Source organism: Panthera pardus, unplaced genomic scaffold (assembly GCF_024362965.1).
Source record: "Panthera pardus isolate Hobbes unplaced genomic scaffold, ASM2436296v1 HiC_scaffold_3, whole genome shotgun sequence".
NCBI classification, from domain to species: Eukaryota; Metazoa; Chordata; class Mammalia; order Carnivora; family Felidae; genus Panthera; species Panthera pardus.
In genome coordinates, this window is record NW_026526876.1 from 46,154,336 (window position 1) to 46,172,494 (window position 18,159).

Here is an 18,159-nt window from a genome sequence, read left to right on the forward strand (position 1 = left end):
AAAAATAAATAAAAAACATTGAAAAAAAAAATTAAAAAAAAAAAAACAAAAACAAAACAAACACCTTCATGGTCCTATTTTCTGATAGTATCTCTGATGGGTTGGAGGACTAAAGGCAGAGTGGCACAAATTTGCTTGCATTAGACAACAGAAAAGTTAACTATTTTATGTTATTTTGGGGGTTTTGTTTTATTTAAAGTATGCTTTACGCTCAATGTAAACCCCAGATCAAGAGTCGCATACTCCACTGACTGAATCAGCTAGATGCCCCTATTTTATGTTATTTTGAATAAATAATATATCCACATGGTTCAGAATTGGGAAAAAAAAAAATCTCTTATCCTTGTCTCACAGACACTCAGTGCTCTTCCATGAAGACAAGGGAAGTACCAAATTTTTGTGTAAACTTTCAGAGTTATTCTATAAACATATAAGCAAAAAGAAAAACTGTCATACCTCAATAAAGCTGTTGATTAAGTTCCCACATTACTGTGTTGTTGAAGCAACATAAAACACAAACATAAAAGAATGAATTTGAGACTGAGACCGTTTTCTGATTTCATGTGATTTTCTTTTTAAAATCTTGGTTTCTGATACAGGAAAGTAGCTGGAATTACATTTCGTGAATCTCTGTGACTGACAAATTGGATCATATGAGCCTTGTCAGCTTAATAACCATTTTCTTGTTATCTTCCTCTTCTTTTTCTATTAAATGTGTTAGGTTAGTGCAAACAGAGGTAGGTTTGTTTCCTTTGCCTGTCACTTGCCTCTTTTCTTCACTCAAGTCCATAACTTAAAAATTACAATGTAGTAATTTATACAAAGCACAATATTTCCTTCATTTGGCAGCTAAATTTAAATTTTAGCTGACTGTCAGGGTCTGCTAAGCAGTGATAGTAGGTTGATAATTGGTGCTTATGTTACAAAGATAGATCAGCTTTGTTTCCAAATATCTTTAGACTATCTGGATATCTCTGTTTCCAAATGTTACCATGCCTATGCAAATATAACCTAAAAAGCTATATTGTATGATAAACAACCCTTCTATCATTATACCCATTTGAAGATTATACTCAGGTTTGAGGGCATTATTGTTTTTTTTTGATCTGGTTGGTTTTCATTTTGCCTCAAAAGCAGCTCATATATATGTGATATATTTGCCTCAAAAGCAGCACATATATATGACTGGTTATCTGTGAATGGTGAGATAATATAGATTTCTTTCTTTCTTCATACTTCTTTATTAGTCCCAATAAACAATACATCATCTTTATACCAGGGGAAACACTATTTTTTAATTAAAAATTTTTTTAATTAAAAATTTTTTAATTTAAAGATTTTAAGATTTTAATCTTTAATTTAATCTTTAATTTAAAGATTTTAAATTAAATTTTTTTTTAAAAAATTAAAAATTAAATTTTAATTAAAAAATTTTAATTAAAAAATTTAAAACTAATTTTTTAAAGAGATCCACTTGGCTCTCTTCTGTTTCTTCAGATGCTATATTGAATCTCCCCACTATGGCACCTGGGTGGCTCAGTCAGTTAAGCGTCTGACCCTTGATTTGGGCTCAGGTCATGATCTCACAGTTTCATGAGTTTAAGCCCTGCATTGGGCTCCACGCTGATAGTGTGGAGTCTGCTTGGGAGTCTCTCTCTCCTTCTGCCCCTCTTCCACTTGCGCTCTTTCAGTCTCTCAAAATAAATAAACTTAAAAAATAAATCTCCTACCAATCACACACTAAAGTTCTATTCTCATGTCCTCATAAAAGTATTCTTGTCCCCTCCCTCTTTGTGATGACCCCACATCAGCTCACTCATTTAAAAACTGCTTGTAAAAGCTGTTTTTCAGTTTTACCCTTATCCTGCCAACTGAGTTGTTTATAAGTACTGCTTTAGTATATGTCATTTAGTACATTTAGTACATGTCAGTCAAGACTTTTCTGAAGATAGTTGTTTAATCAGTTAATCTTCAATGGCATTGTAGATGGTACTTATTAAACTATTAACTGGTTGTAATGTCTGTATTAGATATTGATATCATAATATTTGGGTGTTTTTATTCTATTTATATTTGGTGCTTTTGTAAATGTAGTATGCACTTTAAAAAGAACTTTTTTTTTTTTTTTTTTTTAAAGATTTTAAGTAATCTCTACATCTAACATGGGGCTTGAACTCACAACCCCAGCATCAAGAGTTGCATGCTCCTGTAACTGAGCCAGCCAGGTTTCCCTAAAAAGAATTTTTTCAAAGCACAGACATATCTGTTGTTTTAGTAGTTCTTCCAAATCCCCATGAGATAGCAACTCATCCTTACTTAAAATAGATGAGAAAATAAGCACAAGAAAATTAGATGGTTTACTTTGTATATTTGATTTCCTTTGAATGACAGGGCCTAGACTCATCTGAGCTCCCTGATCCCAAGGATGAAGTCAAAGTTTGCAAAAGAAAATGATTACATACTGTTGCCTAAAGGGAGCCCAGGACTCAAGTGAGAGATTCAGGGAGTTAGAAATCTCCTTAGTAAGCTAGATCAGAGATGTGAACACTGCTGTTGAAGATAAAGAAGCAAACTACTTAATGTTTAAATGTAATATTGTGATTAGGCTTCCTTTGTCAACACAAAGCACAGGTTTGGAAGACCCTCCTCTGGCAGTTGCCTTTATGCTTCAAGCAGTGGGTGAGCCAGGAAGTGCGAGGCTCAATCTTGGATTAGAGGACAAGGCATAATGGTTACCGGACATTTGGACATCTAATATGGTTCAAGTTTGGCTAACCAGTTTAGAGACTGTGTTATATATGGTGGGTATTCAGTGTGACTGAATGATTTATGAAGAAGATATTATAATTAAGAAGTATGTGTATACTTTCATTATCTCTGTATTTTAAATAACCTAACATAATTGGCCCTGTGCTGAAGGCCATTATTTTCTATTGTTCTTGGTTTCTAATTTTATAAGAATACTTTCATTTTGAGAAAAATGCTCAGAACAGCTTTTGCTCAATTCGTCCTTATACCTTCTCTTTCCTCCCCCTTCCCACAACTTGTAACAGCAGTTTTGAAGCAACTGTATGTGGGTGGTTTCCATGGTATAAGACAACAACTTTCACAAAGAGGGTGCTTCAGCCTGAGCTAATTGGCCATGATGTGTTCCAGTGTTATGTGTATAAACACAGATGCCCTCATATTGCAGGTATTTTAGCAGCTGATCATGCATGTCAAAAAAGGGAAGCATTTAGTCTCATTATCTGGGTGACAAGTGTAGTAGAGGAGGACAATGGGCACCAGTACAGGGGATTGGTTCACTTGAGTCACACTGTACCTAACTCACTTAACTGTTTCTGTTTTTCTTATTGACAGGACCAGGAAGAACAAGCTTACTTTGCAGTGTTTGATGGCCATGGAGGAGTGGATGCTGCCATTTATGCCTCCATTCACCTGCATGTTAATTTAGTACGCCAGGAAATGTTCCCCCATGATCCTGCTGAGGCCCTGTGCCGGGCCTTCCGGGTTACTGATGAGCGGTTTGTGCAGAAAGCAGCCAGGGAGGTATGCCTTTTTCTCATAAATTCCAGCCATGAATGCACTGGCTGAGCTCAGCTTGGTCTGTGGTTCAAGGGCTGCTTTGGATTTTGTCTTTTTGGGCAGGCATTATTTAAAGTTCTCTTTCAAACTGTATTCTTGACCCACAGTATTGGATTCTATAGTAGTTCTAATTCCCTCTTTAGGGTTTTAGGGGGTGATATGATGTACTGTAGAGAAACTCCGAAGCTATAGTTTCCAGAAAGCCAGTCCATTGCTGGATTTGGCAGGTGAGTTTTATCTTTCTTATTTACCAGCGCCTGTCAGGTTCACACTAGGACCATCTCTATAAGCAGACTTTTGCTGACAAGATCTGGGTATGGTGATTAAAACAATGGACTAAAAAGGAAACAGAAGCTAGATTACTCCCATACACTTGGTTCTAAATGGGTTGGCAGTGTTTTACTGTGTATCTCTTGAGGGAAAATTTGCTTGGAAAGAGTGAATCCTTAGATGATTCTTGAACTGATTTTCTCTTAATAGGAAGAAAAGTCAGAGCTCATGTCCTAATTTCTTAAGGTTAATCAGACCTAAGGTTTTTACTCTACATGAATGACAGGGGCTCCAAATTAAGATCTAAAAGTAAAAATTTTAATTATCATTCGGGGCATTGGTATATGATTAACTACAGTACTCTATTCATTTCTAACTGGGGGCCAATAGCAAGATAATAATTTTTAATTTTTAAAATTACAGAATTATACATACAAAAATTAAGACTCCTGCCCTATGAATTAAACATTAACTATTTTTGAAATGGACTTGGAAAGAGCAGGGTCATCATTTAATCCATTTTTTCGATCTCATTGTTATTGGTTTATAGCAATAGTGGTGCTTGGAATTAATGAGACTAATTCAGAACTATTTGGTATTAAGCAATGAAAATATTCTGTTATCTCTCCACCTGCATCCCAGGTTTAGATTAATATGCAAATCCAACAACAGGAACCTAGGGTCTACATGTAGAGGTGGGGCAAGACAACAAAATACTCGTTGACCTCAGACCTTCTCAGAGGCTTTTGAGGGCTGGCGCTGCGTGGCTCTGCCTGCCTTGGAGCTGCTGGCTGTCCTCACTCTGAGGACAAGACTGGCCCCTGAGAGGTGATGTGTAATAACCAACGTGAAACTAAGAGACTTGCTTCGTCTTCTTCATCTTCTGTTTTATCCTTTTTCCTCTGTGCCCTCAAAATCAGGACTTTTCTTTCTGACCATGTTCACCTCATTTGCTTTGCCAGTGATCCTGATGTCTCTCAGTCTTGCCAACAGTTCTCTTGAATAATTTAGGTTTGTCTCAGCAGTTACTTTTCTCCTTCTTGTGCATCCATGTGCTGCTAACTGCTGGGAAGAAAGTAGCTATTCCTGTTGTGAAGCAGCCCTGCCTCCTGTTCTCTCCAGGGCATATGCACTGAAGTGTCTTTATCATGTGTTCCAGGGGGCTGAGTTTTTGAACACTCTGTGTGGGAAGGCATTTTATTGGTGGGTGAGGATTTATAACAAACTTTCCCTATATAGGGAAAATGAGAAGTTGTTTTTCTCATTGGATACAAGGGGCCTTTTACCATCCCTGACGCATTGGTTCTAATTTAGGCCAAGTCCTTGGTAACAGAAAGTCATGCTTATTTCGTGGTGATTCATGTCAAATTGGAGATGTCATTTTAGTATAGTAATATCGGGAGCATTAAGTACAGTGGTACTGAGCTATTGAGGTGAAATTCCAGGCTGTTCAGTGTTCCAAAAGCAAAGGCCCCTAAAATTATTATAGATTTTTTTTTTAAACTATAAGCAACTTAGCATGCCAGGAAACATGTATCTCTTGGCTCCTGGTTAATATTCAGAGTATGGGAGCATTTGTTGTATATCAGTCAGATATTTTATATGTTTTGTGTAATCTAGGATCCTCCCTGTGAACATACATCAGTAGCAAAATAGAGACCAGAATATGGAAATCTTTAAAGATTACTATAGTGGACTGACAACTGGACTAGGAAGAAAAAGAATTTCAGTTGTTTTGTGTACTAATGAATTACCTAGCCTTGGAAAATCACATAACCTGCCATAGTTTTTCTTCCCTATACATGAAATGAAATGAAATGAAATGAAATGAAATGAAATGAAATGATCATCCCTGCCTTGCATATCACAGTTTGCATCTATGTGTGTGGACATGCACATAAAAATGCATTGAAAAATAGGAATTACTATTTATTGTGAAATCAAGTTATTAATAATCTAGCCCCCAACTAAAAGTTTATATTAACTATAAACTGCTTCTCAATGAGAATTTGATTTCTACTTATTTTTTACTGACTCTAGTTTTATTTAAATTATTTTCAGAGCTTAAGATGTGGGACCACAGGAGTGGTGACTTTTATCAGAGGTAACATGCTCCATGTGGCCTGGGTTGGGGATTCCCAGGTTATGCTTGTGAGAAAAGGCCAAGCTGTTGAACTAATGAAGCCACACAAACCGGACAGGGAGGTAAGTGTGCTCTGTTAGAGCACATGCCACAGAGGCAGTTTTCTAGTTACTAAGATTCATTTGATTATTATAATTACCACGACTCGCTGAGCAACCATGTCCACCTTACAAAGGAGTAATAAAGAGAACCTCTCCAGGAAGCTGATGAATATTATATCTCTTGTTTACTATGTAAGGTAGAAAAATAAATCCTGAATCCAATTATTTGCTTCTCTCTATTGCATTGCTGTTTAGGATGAAAAGCAGCGAATTGAGGCTCTTGGAGGTTGTGTAGTCTGGTTTGGTGCCTGGAGGGTGAATGGAAGTCTGTCGGTCTCCAGAGCTATTGGTAGGAAAAACCAATTAATTTTTGTTTCTCCAGACTGTCCTCTTCCAGATCACTGTCTTATATTAACTCCATATTATATTAACTACAATAAGAAAACCTGAGATGGTAATTTATATTATCAGACTGGTTATTATTATTTAAAATAACGATTGGATAATGCCTCTTAATTATTTGATTTAATCAACCATTTCATCTATATGCTTAAATACCATTATTAAAAGGGAACTATGTTAAATGCAGAACTTCTTAGTTTCTATCCTTTTTTTCTTTTTTGAATGGAAGCCCTTAATCTTTGGGACACAAATTTGCTTAAAACCATAGTGATCCTCATTTCATTCCATTTTGGGTCATATTTAGCTTGACTCGGTATTTTCAAGAGAACAGGAAGGCTTCCCTCTCTATATTTTACCTTTCTAATGTCTTTACTTGTTTTTCATTGAATTATAAAATGACATCAACATTGTACTTTTTAGATGAAAACAATTTTCTTTATGTGGAATATGCTGATTTGCCAGGTAACCCTAGGTTTTAAAGAATCTGGCTCCCTAGTACATAAGTTCTTCAGAAGGGGAAGTCAATGAAACTATCTAAAACTTAGAGAGTAAACAGCTAAGCTTATTGGACGGAATGACAAAATGCAAGGGCATAAGTTCAAAGATAGTCCTGTTTCTATTTTTGCTTTACTTTGGCACCTGGGTTTATTATATTTTAGGCTTCATGTCTTAGCTTCATTTTCTGGTTTTTAAAGTTTTTTTTTTTAACATTTATTTATTTTTGAGACCGAGCATGAACGGGGGAGGGGCAGAGAGAGAGGGAGACACAGAATTCGAAGCAGGCTCCAGGCTCTGAGCCATCAGCCCAGAGCCCAAAACGGGGCTCGAACTCACAGACCATGAGATCGTGACCTGAGCTGAAGTCGGACGCTCAACCGACTGAGCCACCCAGGCGGCCCTCTGGTTTTTTAAAAAGAATAAATTTGTGTGTATCTTTATAGGTGATATGCATGCATACTGCAGTTCTTAGACCCTGCTCCTAAAGAAAAAATGAAGTGGTTTGACGTAGGGATAAAATGGATAAACGGCATTCACATCCAACCCCCCAATTTTGCTTATCATTACCAAAACATTCTGGAACATTAACAAAATCTCAAAGGATTGATTCAGTTTCACCAGTGATGTGAGTTCCTCCCACTCTTTGGGAAGGTGCTGGCAAGCTGTGAAGTGGCCCAAATGTGAGCAGCAGAAGGCTGAGACAGAAAGTGAAAACTGAAAGATCCTGCAAGTGCTTCTGAAAAAATAAGAGTTAGTTTTATCTTAGACTGAGAGTTATTAGGAGCTCTGGAATAAGACCACCGAGGAGAAACTTCTCATTACTAAAACACACCCTCATGTAAAATTATTTCTGACAGTTCCTCTTGATCTTACTGTCTTTGTCACAGTACTGAAACGTACCTTTCATGCTGATAATAGAACCAACTTTACTAGAGAATACTTGCCTTTTCTTGCTTCTAAAATATAACACAAGGAGAAACCAAAAGCAAGGGAAGACTGTCCTTGAATAAGAGACAGTCTAAGAGAGAATAAGGCAAACTTGATAGACGAAGTGGCTTTTAGGTTGGATGTGGAGGACAGTGTGTAGGGGAGGAAATTCCAGGGGTAGGGGCATACAAATACGTGGGCGCCTGAAAGGGCATGCCATGTTTTAGGAACAGCAGCACATAGAAGAGACCAGGGCAGAGGGTGGGCGTGGTAAAAGTAAGTGTTGCTGCCAGATTGTGAAGGGGTTTATAAGCCAGGCTAAGTAGTCTAGAGTCTCCCAGGTGAATAAGCATAGAGGCCATATGATCATTTATAATCCCTTATAAAGGTATTTGTTTGGGATGATGGTATAGAAGATGGACTAGAGTACAAAGACTAGATGGGATCTTTCAGGGGCTGTTGATACAGTTTGTTACAGCTATGAGGGCAGCTCAGAAAGGATACAGAGGAGGCAGAAATTGATTGGATGGAAGTGACAGTTTGTGGGGGTGGAGGAAAGCTGGCTTCCAGGTTTTTGACTTGTGTGACTGAGATGATAAAGCATCTGTAAGAAAGCAGCAGCATTTGTGGGGTGGGGAAGAGGGCGGGTAATGAGTTCATTTTGGACATATTTTATATTCTAGGTACCTTACCTGTGTGGTATCTTAGAAGAGATAATTTATATGTAGTTGGAAATACAAATCTGAGCTTAGCAGAGTTCTGAGTTGCAGATAGAAATGTGGGAACTCATCCCATTTTGGCAATAATATTAGCACTCTGTGAAGTGATATTGTATATATTAGTTGACACTATAGGCATTGCCCAGGAAGAACATGTAGTGTGATGAGAGACCCAAGGATGAGACTCATTACTGAAGGTTCCTGCTCTCTAGGTTTGTATCTTGGCTCTGTCACTTTACAAGCTATGCGCCTTGGGAAATTAACTTCCTTGTGTCTGTTGTTCCTTTGTAAAGCAGGAATAGTAACAGTGACTGGCTCATGGAGTTTTTGTATTAAATAGTATAATACATGCACCATACTTAAAACCCTGCCTGGCAGAGTTTTAGCACAAAATGATCATTAGTGCTGTTATTAAGTGAAAGAGCCAGTGAAGAAAATCAAGGAGGGATCAGAAATATACAAATGGGCTACCACAGATACTAAGTAAGAGAATAGGGTTTCTAGGAGTTAAGTAGTCACAGGGTCAAGTGCTAGAGAGGTGAAGTGAGATGTGGGATCAAAAAAAAAAAAAGACACGGAATTCTGAAAATAGGAAATAATTGGTAATATAGGAGAGGGAGAATGAGCAATAACAAAAGAATGTGTGTAGATTTAGTTTCTTGGGCAAGTTAGTGGTAAAGGAAATAATGTGGTGGCTTGTGGGAAAAGCTGATTTGGGAAAGGGTTGTTTTTATTGTTTTTGTTTTTAGGATAAGGAGTTTAGATCAGATTTGTAGGATAAAAGATGAGAGCAAGTAGAAGAGAAACTGAAGATGAGACAGAAGTGAGTCCTAGAGAGTCAGGTCCAAGAGCACAGGTTAGCTTTGAGAAGGAAAAGGAGACCTCTTATCTGAGACTGCTAACTCATAAGGTGAATCTCTTCAAAAAAAAAATAAAAAAGGAGGGGGTAGGGGAAGGAATTGAGGGAATTCAGGTTTGATAAACTTCATTTTCTTTGAAGTAGGAAATCAGGCCCTCTACCAAAATCCAGTAGCTTAATTGGAAGAGAGAGGTGAAGAATGTGGGAAAGATTTGGAAAGCTCACAGAATAAAACAGGGGGCTAAATGGGGACAAGAAAAAGTACTCTTGAACTGAGTTCAACTCTACTTAGGAAATAAGGGACACTTTTAAAGCTTTAAAAATGAACAGCTTTCAACAGTTTCTCCTCCTGAGCCCTTCAGATTTATGATCCAAAGTTGACAGAGGCATGATGTTTCCTAGCACATGGAGAGAGGAGGTTGAAGATAAAAGGATGTTGCCATTTCCACCATGAAATGGATAATCATGCCCTCCTACCAAATTTGGGGGCGAAATGTCATGAATTTGACATCCAACAGTAGAGCAGGTGAAAAGCCAGAATTTTGGCAGCATTTTCTCTGTGCAAATCTTTTGTATGTTCTGTTCCAAACTAACAGTTGCAGTAGCCTTTTAATTGAAGCACTAAAACAAGATATTTGGGAACAGTATGACTCAGATCACATTTATTTTTAGAGCTGGAATTCAGAAAATAATAATGATGATAATAATAGGTGGAATAGGGGATGGGGAAGTTTAGTAAAGTGGATTGGTGGGGAACACTGAATCCTGTGATTGGAAGTTTTGATTAGCTTTCTCAGGCTACTGGGAGGCATCACAGTATAGAAGTGAAATTGAAGTTGATGGAATCAAAACCATGTTTGAGGGAAGATGGTTCTGGCTACTGTATGAAAAAGACTAGTTTCGTATCTTTTATCTGTTTTTCAAGGTATCCCATCACGAGACCTGCTGAGAGGGCATGTGGCCCACACTGGTCCTAGCGGTTATTGCTAGGGTTCCTACTGAGCTTTCTGGGCCTATGTGAGGATTAAACAGGGATGTGAAATGTTGGAGAGGACCTTACTTATAGGAGAGAACCTACAACAAATTATGAGAAAGAGTAATGACAGAGCCAGATCACTTAAGTATAATTATCTTCATTTTATCATCCCCTAGTTACAAAGTCATTTTAGTACTTCATCAGTATCTAATGAGGGTTTGTAAGTAACAAAGGTAGGGTTGGGACCCAGGTAGTCTGACTCCACCAAGCTGTACTTTACAAATGATAAAATGTTTTGTAAATTTTAAAACTTTAACTGTTTCCTAATATAGCAGTTATTGCTAAATACTGTTTCCTATGTACAGTAGAAAATGAGTATCCCTTGTTGTACTAATAAGCAATCCTGTGTTATACTTAATAGGCTAAGGACCCTTTGGCTAGGCTCTCTCCAAGTACCTAGAGGAAAACAATAAATATAGAATGGATCTGGAAATGCTCTAGATCTGAAAGATCCAAATGTGCATTGTAGATGATTAATTTTCTCAGTAGTCTGATGATAGACTGAAGACCATGAGCCCACATTAAGCTAAGTTTCTGTCTCCACTCCAAGCACTCCATATATAGCTACGCATCATTCCTTAACAGTTGTCTCTCTGTCTTTGTTAATGCTATTCCTTCAATCAAGGACTCTTCTATGCCTGGTGATAACTAACTTCAAGGCCCAGTTCAAATGTCATTCTGTAAGTGGATGAACTATTAAATAAGAGAGAAATAATGGCCCAGTAGGGCTTTGGGGGCTCTCACAGTGTTCATAAGTAGAGAATGAACAATAGCAATAAAGGTGGCGGGGGGAGAGGGTTCGATCAAAGACAAATGAAGAAAGCAAAAATATGGTAGTCCCTGAAGATGAGAGAAATATGATTATGTTTTCCAGTTCTCTAGAAGTTACAAGTAAAGCAGCTTTAAAAAGCAAAAAGTGGGGCATCTGGGTGGCTTAGTCGGTTAGGCAGTTATCTTCAGCTCAATGATCTCATGGTTCATGGGTTCAAGTCCCATGTTGGGCTCTGTGCTGACTGCTCAGAGCCTGGAGCCTGTTTCAGATTCTGTGTCTCCCTCTCTCTCTGTCCCTCCCCTGCTCGCACTCTGTCTCTTCAAAAATAAATGTTTAAAAAACTTAAAAAAATAAAATAAAAACCAGAAAGTAACTAAGTAAATAAATAAATAGCAGAAAGCAAACTAGATTGGGAACCAAGAGGCTGACATTCTAGTTCTCATCTGAATCTTGGGATGACTTTTCCTGGCTTAAGGGAGTTGACTTGATTTTTAAAAATCCCTTGTAACTCAAACCTTTCTCTGTGCTAGCAGCATAAAGCTATTACTTTGAAAACAAAGACAGAAAATGTAAGTGTTTAATGAAGAGTCATCACAACTTTGTTGTTTTTTTTTTAATGTGGATTTGTTCTCAAGTCTGTTAAGTCAAATTTAACCACGAATAAAAAAAAAAAATATCTATCAATAAACAAAATGTTCCTGTGTTAAGACTGAAATTTTTCAATGCAGCAAAAAATTTAGATTTGACATTTGTTGCCATGCTCAGCTAAGCCTAAATCATAGCTAGAGGCACAAGATTCAGAGTATAATAAGCTAGCTAAGTATGTAAGCCCAGTGAATGGCAATTATTTAACAGAGAGTAAGGAGTGAGCAGCATCTGATTAACAAAGAATCAAGTACTATATTTTATCTGAAACTAGTTTATAAATTCTTTCCAGTGTATTCGGATCACAATCCAGTAAATTATGATCAGTCACAGCATTGGCCATAAACATTCCTATAAACATACAAGGTAAATTTGACCTACTTTTTAATTCCCACAGGAGATGCTGAACATAAGCCATATATCTGTGGGGATGCAGATTCTGCCTCTACTGTTTTGGATGGAACTGAAGACTACCTCATTCTGGCCTGTGATGGCTTCTATGACACCGTGAACCCTGATGAGGCAGTGAAAGTTGTGTCTGACCACCTGAAGGAGAATAATGGAGACAGTAGCATGGTTGCCCACAAATTAGTCGCATCAGCTCGTGATGCTGGGTCAAGTGATAACATCACTGTTATTGTGGTATTCCTGAGGGACATGAACAAAGCTGTAAATGTTAGTGAGGAATCAGATTGGACAGAGAACTCTTTTCAAGGAGGGCAAGAAGATGGTGGGGATGATAAGGAGAATCATGGAGAGTGCAAACGCCCTTGGCCTCAGCACCAGTGCTCAGCACCAGCCGATCTAGGCTATGATGGGCGTGTGGATTCATTCACTGATAGAACTAGCCTGAGCCCAGGGTCCCAAATCAACGTGCTGGAAGACCCAGGCTACCTAGATCTCACACAAATAGAAGCAAACAAACCTCACAGTGCCCAGTTTTTGCCACCAATTGAGATGTTTGGTTCTGGTGCACCAAAGAAGGCAAATCTTACTAATGAGCTAATAATGGAGAAAAAATCAGTTCAATCATCACTGCCTGAACAAAGTGGTGCTGGAGAGTTTCCCTCTTTTAATTTGGGTTCAACAGGGCAGCAGATATACAGAATGGAGAGCTTATCTCCTGTCTGTCCTAGGTTGGAAAATGAACAGTTCAAATTCCTGGGAAAGAGAGTTTCCAGATTGTCTCATTTACGCTATCATTATTCAAAGAGATGGTATGGATTCAGGTTTAATACAAAGTTGTATTCATTTATGTCTGCTCAAGAGCCTTCCCACAAAATAGGCACTGGTCTGTCCTCACTTATTCAAAGTGGGAAGAGAAATAGGATGTTAAGAAGTTTTCTGCCATGGAGGCAAAATATTTGGAAAGGATACAGTGCCAACATGATGAGGAAGCTCAGAAAGAGTAATGATATTCCAGACCCAGGTCTTCCTTGGAGCTATAAAATATAATACTTTCTCTCTTTAAAGTAGGCTAGCTAGCTCTCCCCCAATAAAAACACCACTATCAGAGTAGAAACAAGGTAGACATTTCTGAAATATATGTGCTTCATTATGAAACCATGGATGGCTCAATTCTTAAATGTAAATAGATCTCTAGAAAACCCAAAAGTGTTTCCAATCTAAAAAAAAAAAAAAAAGTATTGGCGGTTTCACTAGCAAAATTATACAACTGGTCCCTGTGATGTGTCTCCACACCTACATACAATCCCCACTTTACTACCCTTCACATCACTAGTGGAAGCTTGTGAGTTATTTTAGTCAGGATATCTAATGTTGAAATCTGAACGCAGGTGATATCTGGTTTGATGTGCCTAATATATCTATGGGAAACCTAATGCAGAATTAGATTTAACTGGGGGATGTTCCTTAAGACTGGGGACTGTGAGGGAACCCCTCCCCTCTTTTTTTTGGTTGGTAAAAGACTAAAAGCCATATGGGTTTTAATTGGTTATAGTGAAAGCAGAAAACTAGTATAAAAGTGTCATATTTTCAGACTTGTGAGGTGGTATACAGTCAAAAAGATATACTGATTTTTTTTTTTCCTGTAACATAAAAGATTATGAAAATTTTCTGAATTAAAAAGTATTTCCTAGGGCTGTGTAGCTATTTGGGAGTTTCATAACCTGTTATGGTGCTTTTGGCAGAATTTTTATTATTTGTCATTTTAGACTGCTGTCAACTGGTTTTAACCTATGATGCTAATATGTTTTTTCACTGTACCTTCATCTCAGGAATAAAACTGATTTAATGGAGATGATGTTAGGTACAAATATACTAGAATCAAGTTACCATTTAAAAAAGAAAAACAGTATTTCTATTTTTTCTGCCTTTTTTTAAGTTCACAGACAGCAAAAGCATACACTACTACAAAAATAAAAACTGGTTTTGGTGAATGAAAAATACTGGTTTTAACTTCTCTAAAATTGTTTTCCCCAAGGGAATGAAATAATTGGTATGAAAGAGGTTGAAAGTACTGCCCAAAGTCAGCCCAGAGAGGCCAAGTGCAAAGGAGAAGGCAGAGAACGGAACTGAGGTCTATCTAGTTACAAATGGAGAATGCTCCAGAGTCCTGCTACATGCCACTTCAGACTGCAGAGAGGACGTCTTTCTCATTTCAGTATAGTTACTTATATTTGATAATTTGTCTGTTTTGCCATTTCTGTAGTTTCAAGCTAGAAGCATATCTTTAAAGACAGCAAATTAACCAATAAGCAGATTCATTCTGTGAAGCTGCCTCTGATTCTCTTGAGAATCATGAATAATACCACATGACCTTTTACCTTCCCCTAGTCAACCGTGGACCAGCCATACCATGGACAGGAGCTGCCCACTCACATACAACACTGGGAGGCACCAAATGTTCTTGCTGAAAAATGTCCACTGCCTGTGTTTTTTATAGAATAATACTGTTACTTTATGTTCCCCAGACCCATAATGGAGGACTCAGATTCCTAGATTTTAAAAACAAAGGACTGCAGCGTATTTTGGATGCCAGTATAGCTATATCAAATACATAAAAACTTCAGCAATGATCAGATTGTTAACCTATACATTTTATTTTTAAGAATTTGTAAGATTTTCAGTATTTCTCTTGAAGTCATTTATTCTTTTCTCAAGTCTTCTGACACGTGGCTAAAAAGGAGGAAGTAAACATGGCTCCAACTATAGTACCAGAATTTTCACTAACCTGATGTTTACCCCCATATACGGACCTCACTCACATCTGTCACTTTCTGAAGCCTAGATCTTGTTAACAACCCATCAGGTGAAGAGTCAGTTTCAAATCAAATTATCTAAGGAAACAAGAAAACAGGCAGCAGAGTATTGGTACACATTATAGTCCAAAGCACTTACCTAAATTAAAAAAAAAAGTTTTAAGATTTTCTGTAGTTGTCCATTGCTACTGTGTTTGATCAGAATAAAGAAGGTGAAAGGAAAGAAGATACAAATGATAGATTTTTTCAGTGGGGAAAAATGGTTGGATGAAACTCGGATGAATAGACCACACTTTTAAGGGTCTGAATTTTGTAGATCTGACTATATAAGCAGTTCCATTTTTCATACCAGTAGCCCTCTAGAAAATAAAGCAGAGTAGTTCTAGTGTGGTCAAGTTATAAACCAATATTGTGAAAAATAGCAACTCTTCATTTGTTCACAACATGCATATTTATAGAGTAGTTAGGTACCATTTGTAAGGTAAATCCTTTAAAATTCTACATTAAAGTAGTGGTTATTGGTATGATATATGCTGCTCTTGATTCTATAAACTAGGTAAAAAGCAGTGCTTTGTGAAATGCAGTGTTATATCTTAATGCCACTGGTGATAGAAAGTAGTTCCCTTCGAGTTCAAATCCTGTGCCCTTATTTGCTGCTTGCTAATGTAAGCAATAAGTACCCCTCTAACTAATGGTATCTACACATTCTGTAACTTGTATTTAATGATGGTGTATCTGGTGATTGTAAAAATATTAGATATAAAAGTATATATAATATATATTAACTGTTAATGCTGAGGTAATAGTCTGTGAATTATGTGTTTTGTACAAACTGTGTAATTTAGTGGTGGTGAAAATTCTACACTCAGTCCTTCAGAGTGACAGTATCCCTTTTTCAATTTAACATGATATGCATCAATTTGTTTGCCTGCTAAAGTCTTGTTAGAATAGGAAATAGTAAAACAAATATAAACAAGAAAGTGTAGTACTTGTTAGGGAAACAGACTTCAGGTTACCAAATGAAGTCCTTACAAACTCCTTGTACATTCACTGTGAGTTTCAAAGGGAATCAGTCCCTAAATTTAGGGTTTCCTTTGTTCACTTTCTAGATGTGTACTTTTGAGGGATATCTGAGGTTTAGCAACATTACAGCACCAAACACTGGAGCTATTAATCCCACTTATATCTGTGCTAAAGGGGATGGTGGAAACACACATGTATATACCTTTACTTTACCTAGAAGTGCCATCCACTGTCCTTGAAGTAGTAAGACTAAAGTTACTATTGCATTTAAGTAGGAGGATCCTTGAAAGTAACACCTTTTCCAAGGACAGTGTCAACAATGTCAATGTCAACACTGAGTCTGATTCTGACCACATTTATAGTGGTATAATGTCAACGTGGTGGTATAGTGTCACGCTGTATCTTCATGACAACCATACTCCATTGTTGGAACACTGTGCCAGTAAAAAGTGCAACATCCGATGGGCAGACGAAAATGATGCATAAAGAAGTTCAGTGTTTACAGATAAAACTGCTGTGGTTCAAGTACTTCTCCATCAAAGGCTTGCCAAGGCTTTGTGAGAAAGTGATTTGTAAATTATTACTTTAGTGTTTAAACATAATTTATTCACTCAATGACCATTCTCGCCTACGCAAGGCCATGAAGGGGGATACTATATAGTTTTGGTCACATCGTAATTTTGGACACTTTTTCTTTGAGTCTTAAATTAGCAAAAGAACGTACTTTTTTCACCTTTTAAAACCATGTGATATTAAAGGATAAATTACCCACTCTTCTGTTCTAACCTGTGAATAGCTTAAATGTTTTTCTTCAAAACAAGATACCACCAGTATTATCACATGACTATTTTCCAAATGGTACTGTGTTGAAAAGTAATTGTTACTTCATCTTAGCAGTATTTTTTATCTTCTATTTTGAAGACTATTGTATTAATTAGAAAATAGGAAATAGGGAACTCCAGATTGACACAGCAGTTGTTCTGGAAAAGGAAATACTTTAATAAACTCTGATGTATTAAATAATCCACAGATACATCATTGTTAACTCTTACTCTAGGTGCTCTTTGATGAGAGACAGGCTTTGTTCCCTTGTTCATGACATTACTCTGCAAAGAATTCTCTATGGAGTGAAGCGAATGAAGTGAATCATTTCTTACCAAGTAAATTTAACAATTTACAAACCTGCTCTACAGCTCACTTATGAGTTCAGTTGTAATCATGAGTGATCCTTCCTATTTTATTAAAACTATTCATTCAGGTTAAGACATATGTGGAAATATTGCCAATACCTTAATAAAACCCAACAATTTAAAACCACTAGTCATTTGTCTTTTTATTCAAAGGAAAGATAAGTTATTTATTGCTAAGGTTAATCATAGCAACGAAGAACCTCAAACCAAGCACATACTCCTAACCTAGATTAATTCAGACTCTGCTATACAAGTCTAATAAGCAGGAGGAAAGGCCTGCTGTGTTTAGATGTAAAAACAATTCTCCAAACTATCTACTGCCCTACATATGATATGTCACTTTCAACAAACTATACAGAACCATATGAAAAAAAAAATGTATTCTGAAGAGTGAAGCAATCATCAGAACCAGCCACCCTTAACAGCCAAAGCAGTCCTGAGAAAGAACAAAGCTGGAAGTATCACAATCCCAGATTTCAAGCTATACTACAAAGGTGTAGTAACCAAAACCAGTATCGTACTGATACTGGCATAAAAATAGACCTAGTGATCAGTGGAAGAGAACAGAGCAAGCCCAGAAACCCAGTCGATGTGTGACAAAGGAGGTGTAAAACTATACAAGAGGGAAACATCAGTCTCTTCAGTAAATGGTGGTAAGAAAACTGGACCACAGTCACTCTTACATGGTACACAAAAATAAATTCAAAATGGATTAAATACCTAAATGTGACACCTGAAACCAAAAACCTAGAAGAAAACATAGGCAATAATAATGTCTTTTTTTTTTAATTTTTTTTTTTTAACGTTTATTTATTTTTGAGACAGAGA

The 18,159-nt window shown here is 37.1% G+C and overlaps 2 protein-coding genes across 2 annotated transcripts in view; one reads left to right on the forward strand and one right to left on the reverse strand.

Moving 5' to 3' along the window:
* The window catches only part of PPM1E (protein phosphatase, Mg2+/Mn2+ dependent 1E), a 216,711-nt gene extending 199,253 nt beyond the window's left edge, over positions 1–17,458 (forward strand). The window contains exons 4-7 of the mRNA XM_053892866.1: positions 3,361–3,549; positions 5,917–6,060; positions 6,295–6,388; positions 12,295–17,458. Coding sequence (XP_053748841.1) covers positions 3,361–3,549; positions 5,917–6,060; positions 6,295–6,388; positions 12,295–13,352 — 1,485 coding nt within the window. The 3' untranslated portion in view covers positions 13,353–17,458. The remainder of the gene's footprint in view (positions 1–3,360; positions 3,550–5,916; positions 6,061–6,294; positions 6,389–12,294) is intronic.
* TRIM37 (tripartite motif containing 37) overlaps positions 14,936–18,159 on the reverse strand; it is a 145,603-nt gene continuing 142,379 nt past the window's right edge. Inside the window, exon 25 of the mRNA XM_019431070.2 lies at positions 14,936–15,196. Coding sequence (XP_019286615.1) covers positions 15,193–15,196 — 4 coding nt within the window. The 3' untranslated portion in view covers positions 14,936–15,192. The remainder of the gene's footprint in view (positions 15,197–18,159) is intronic.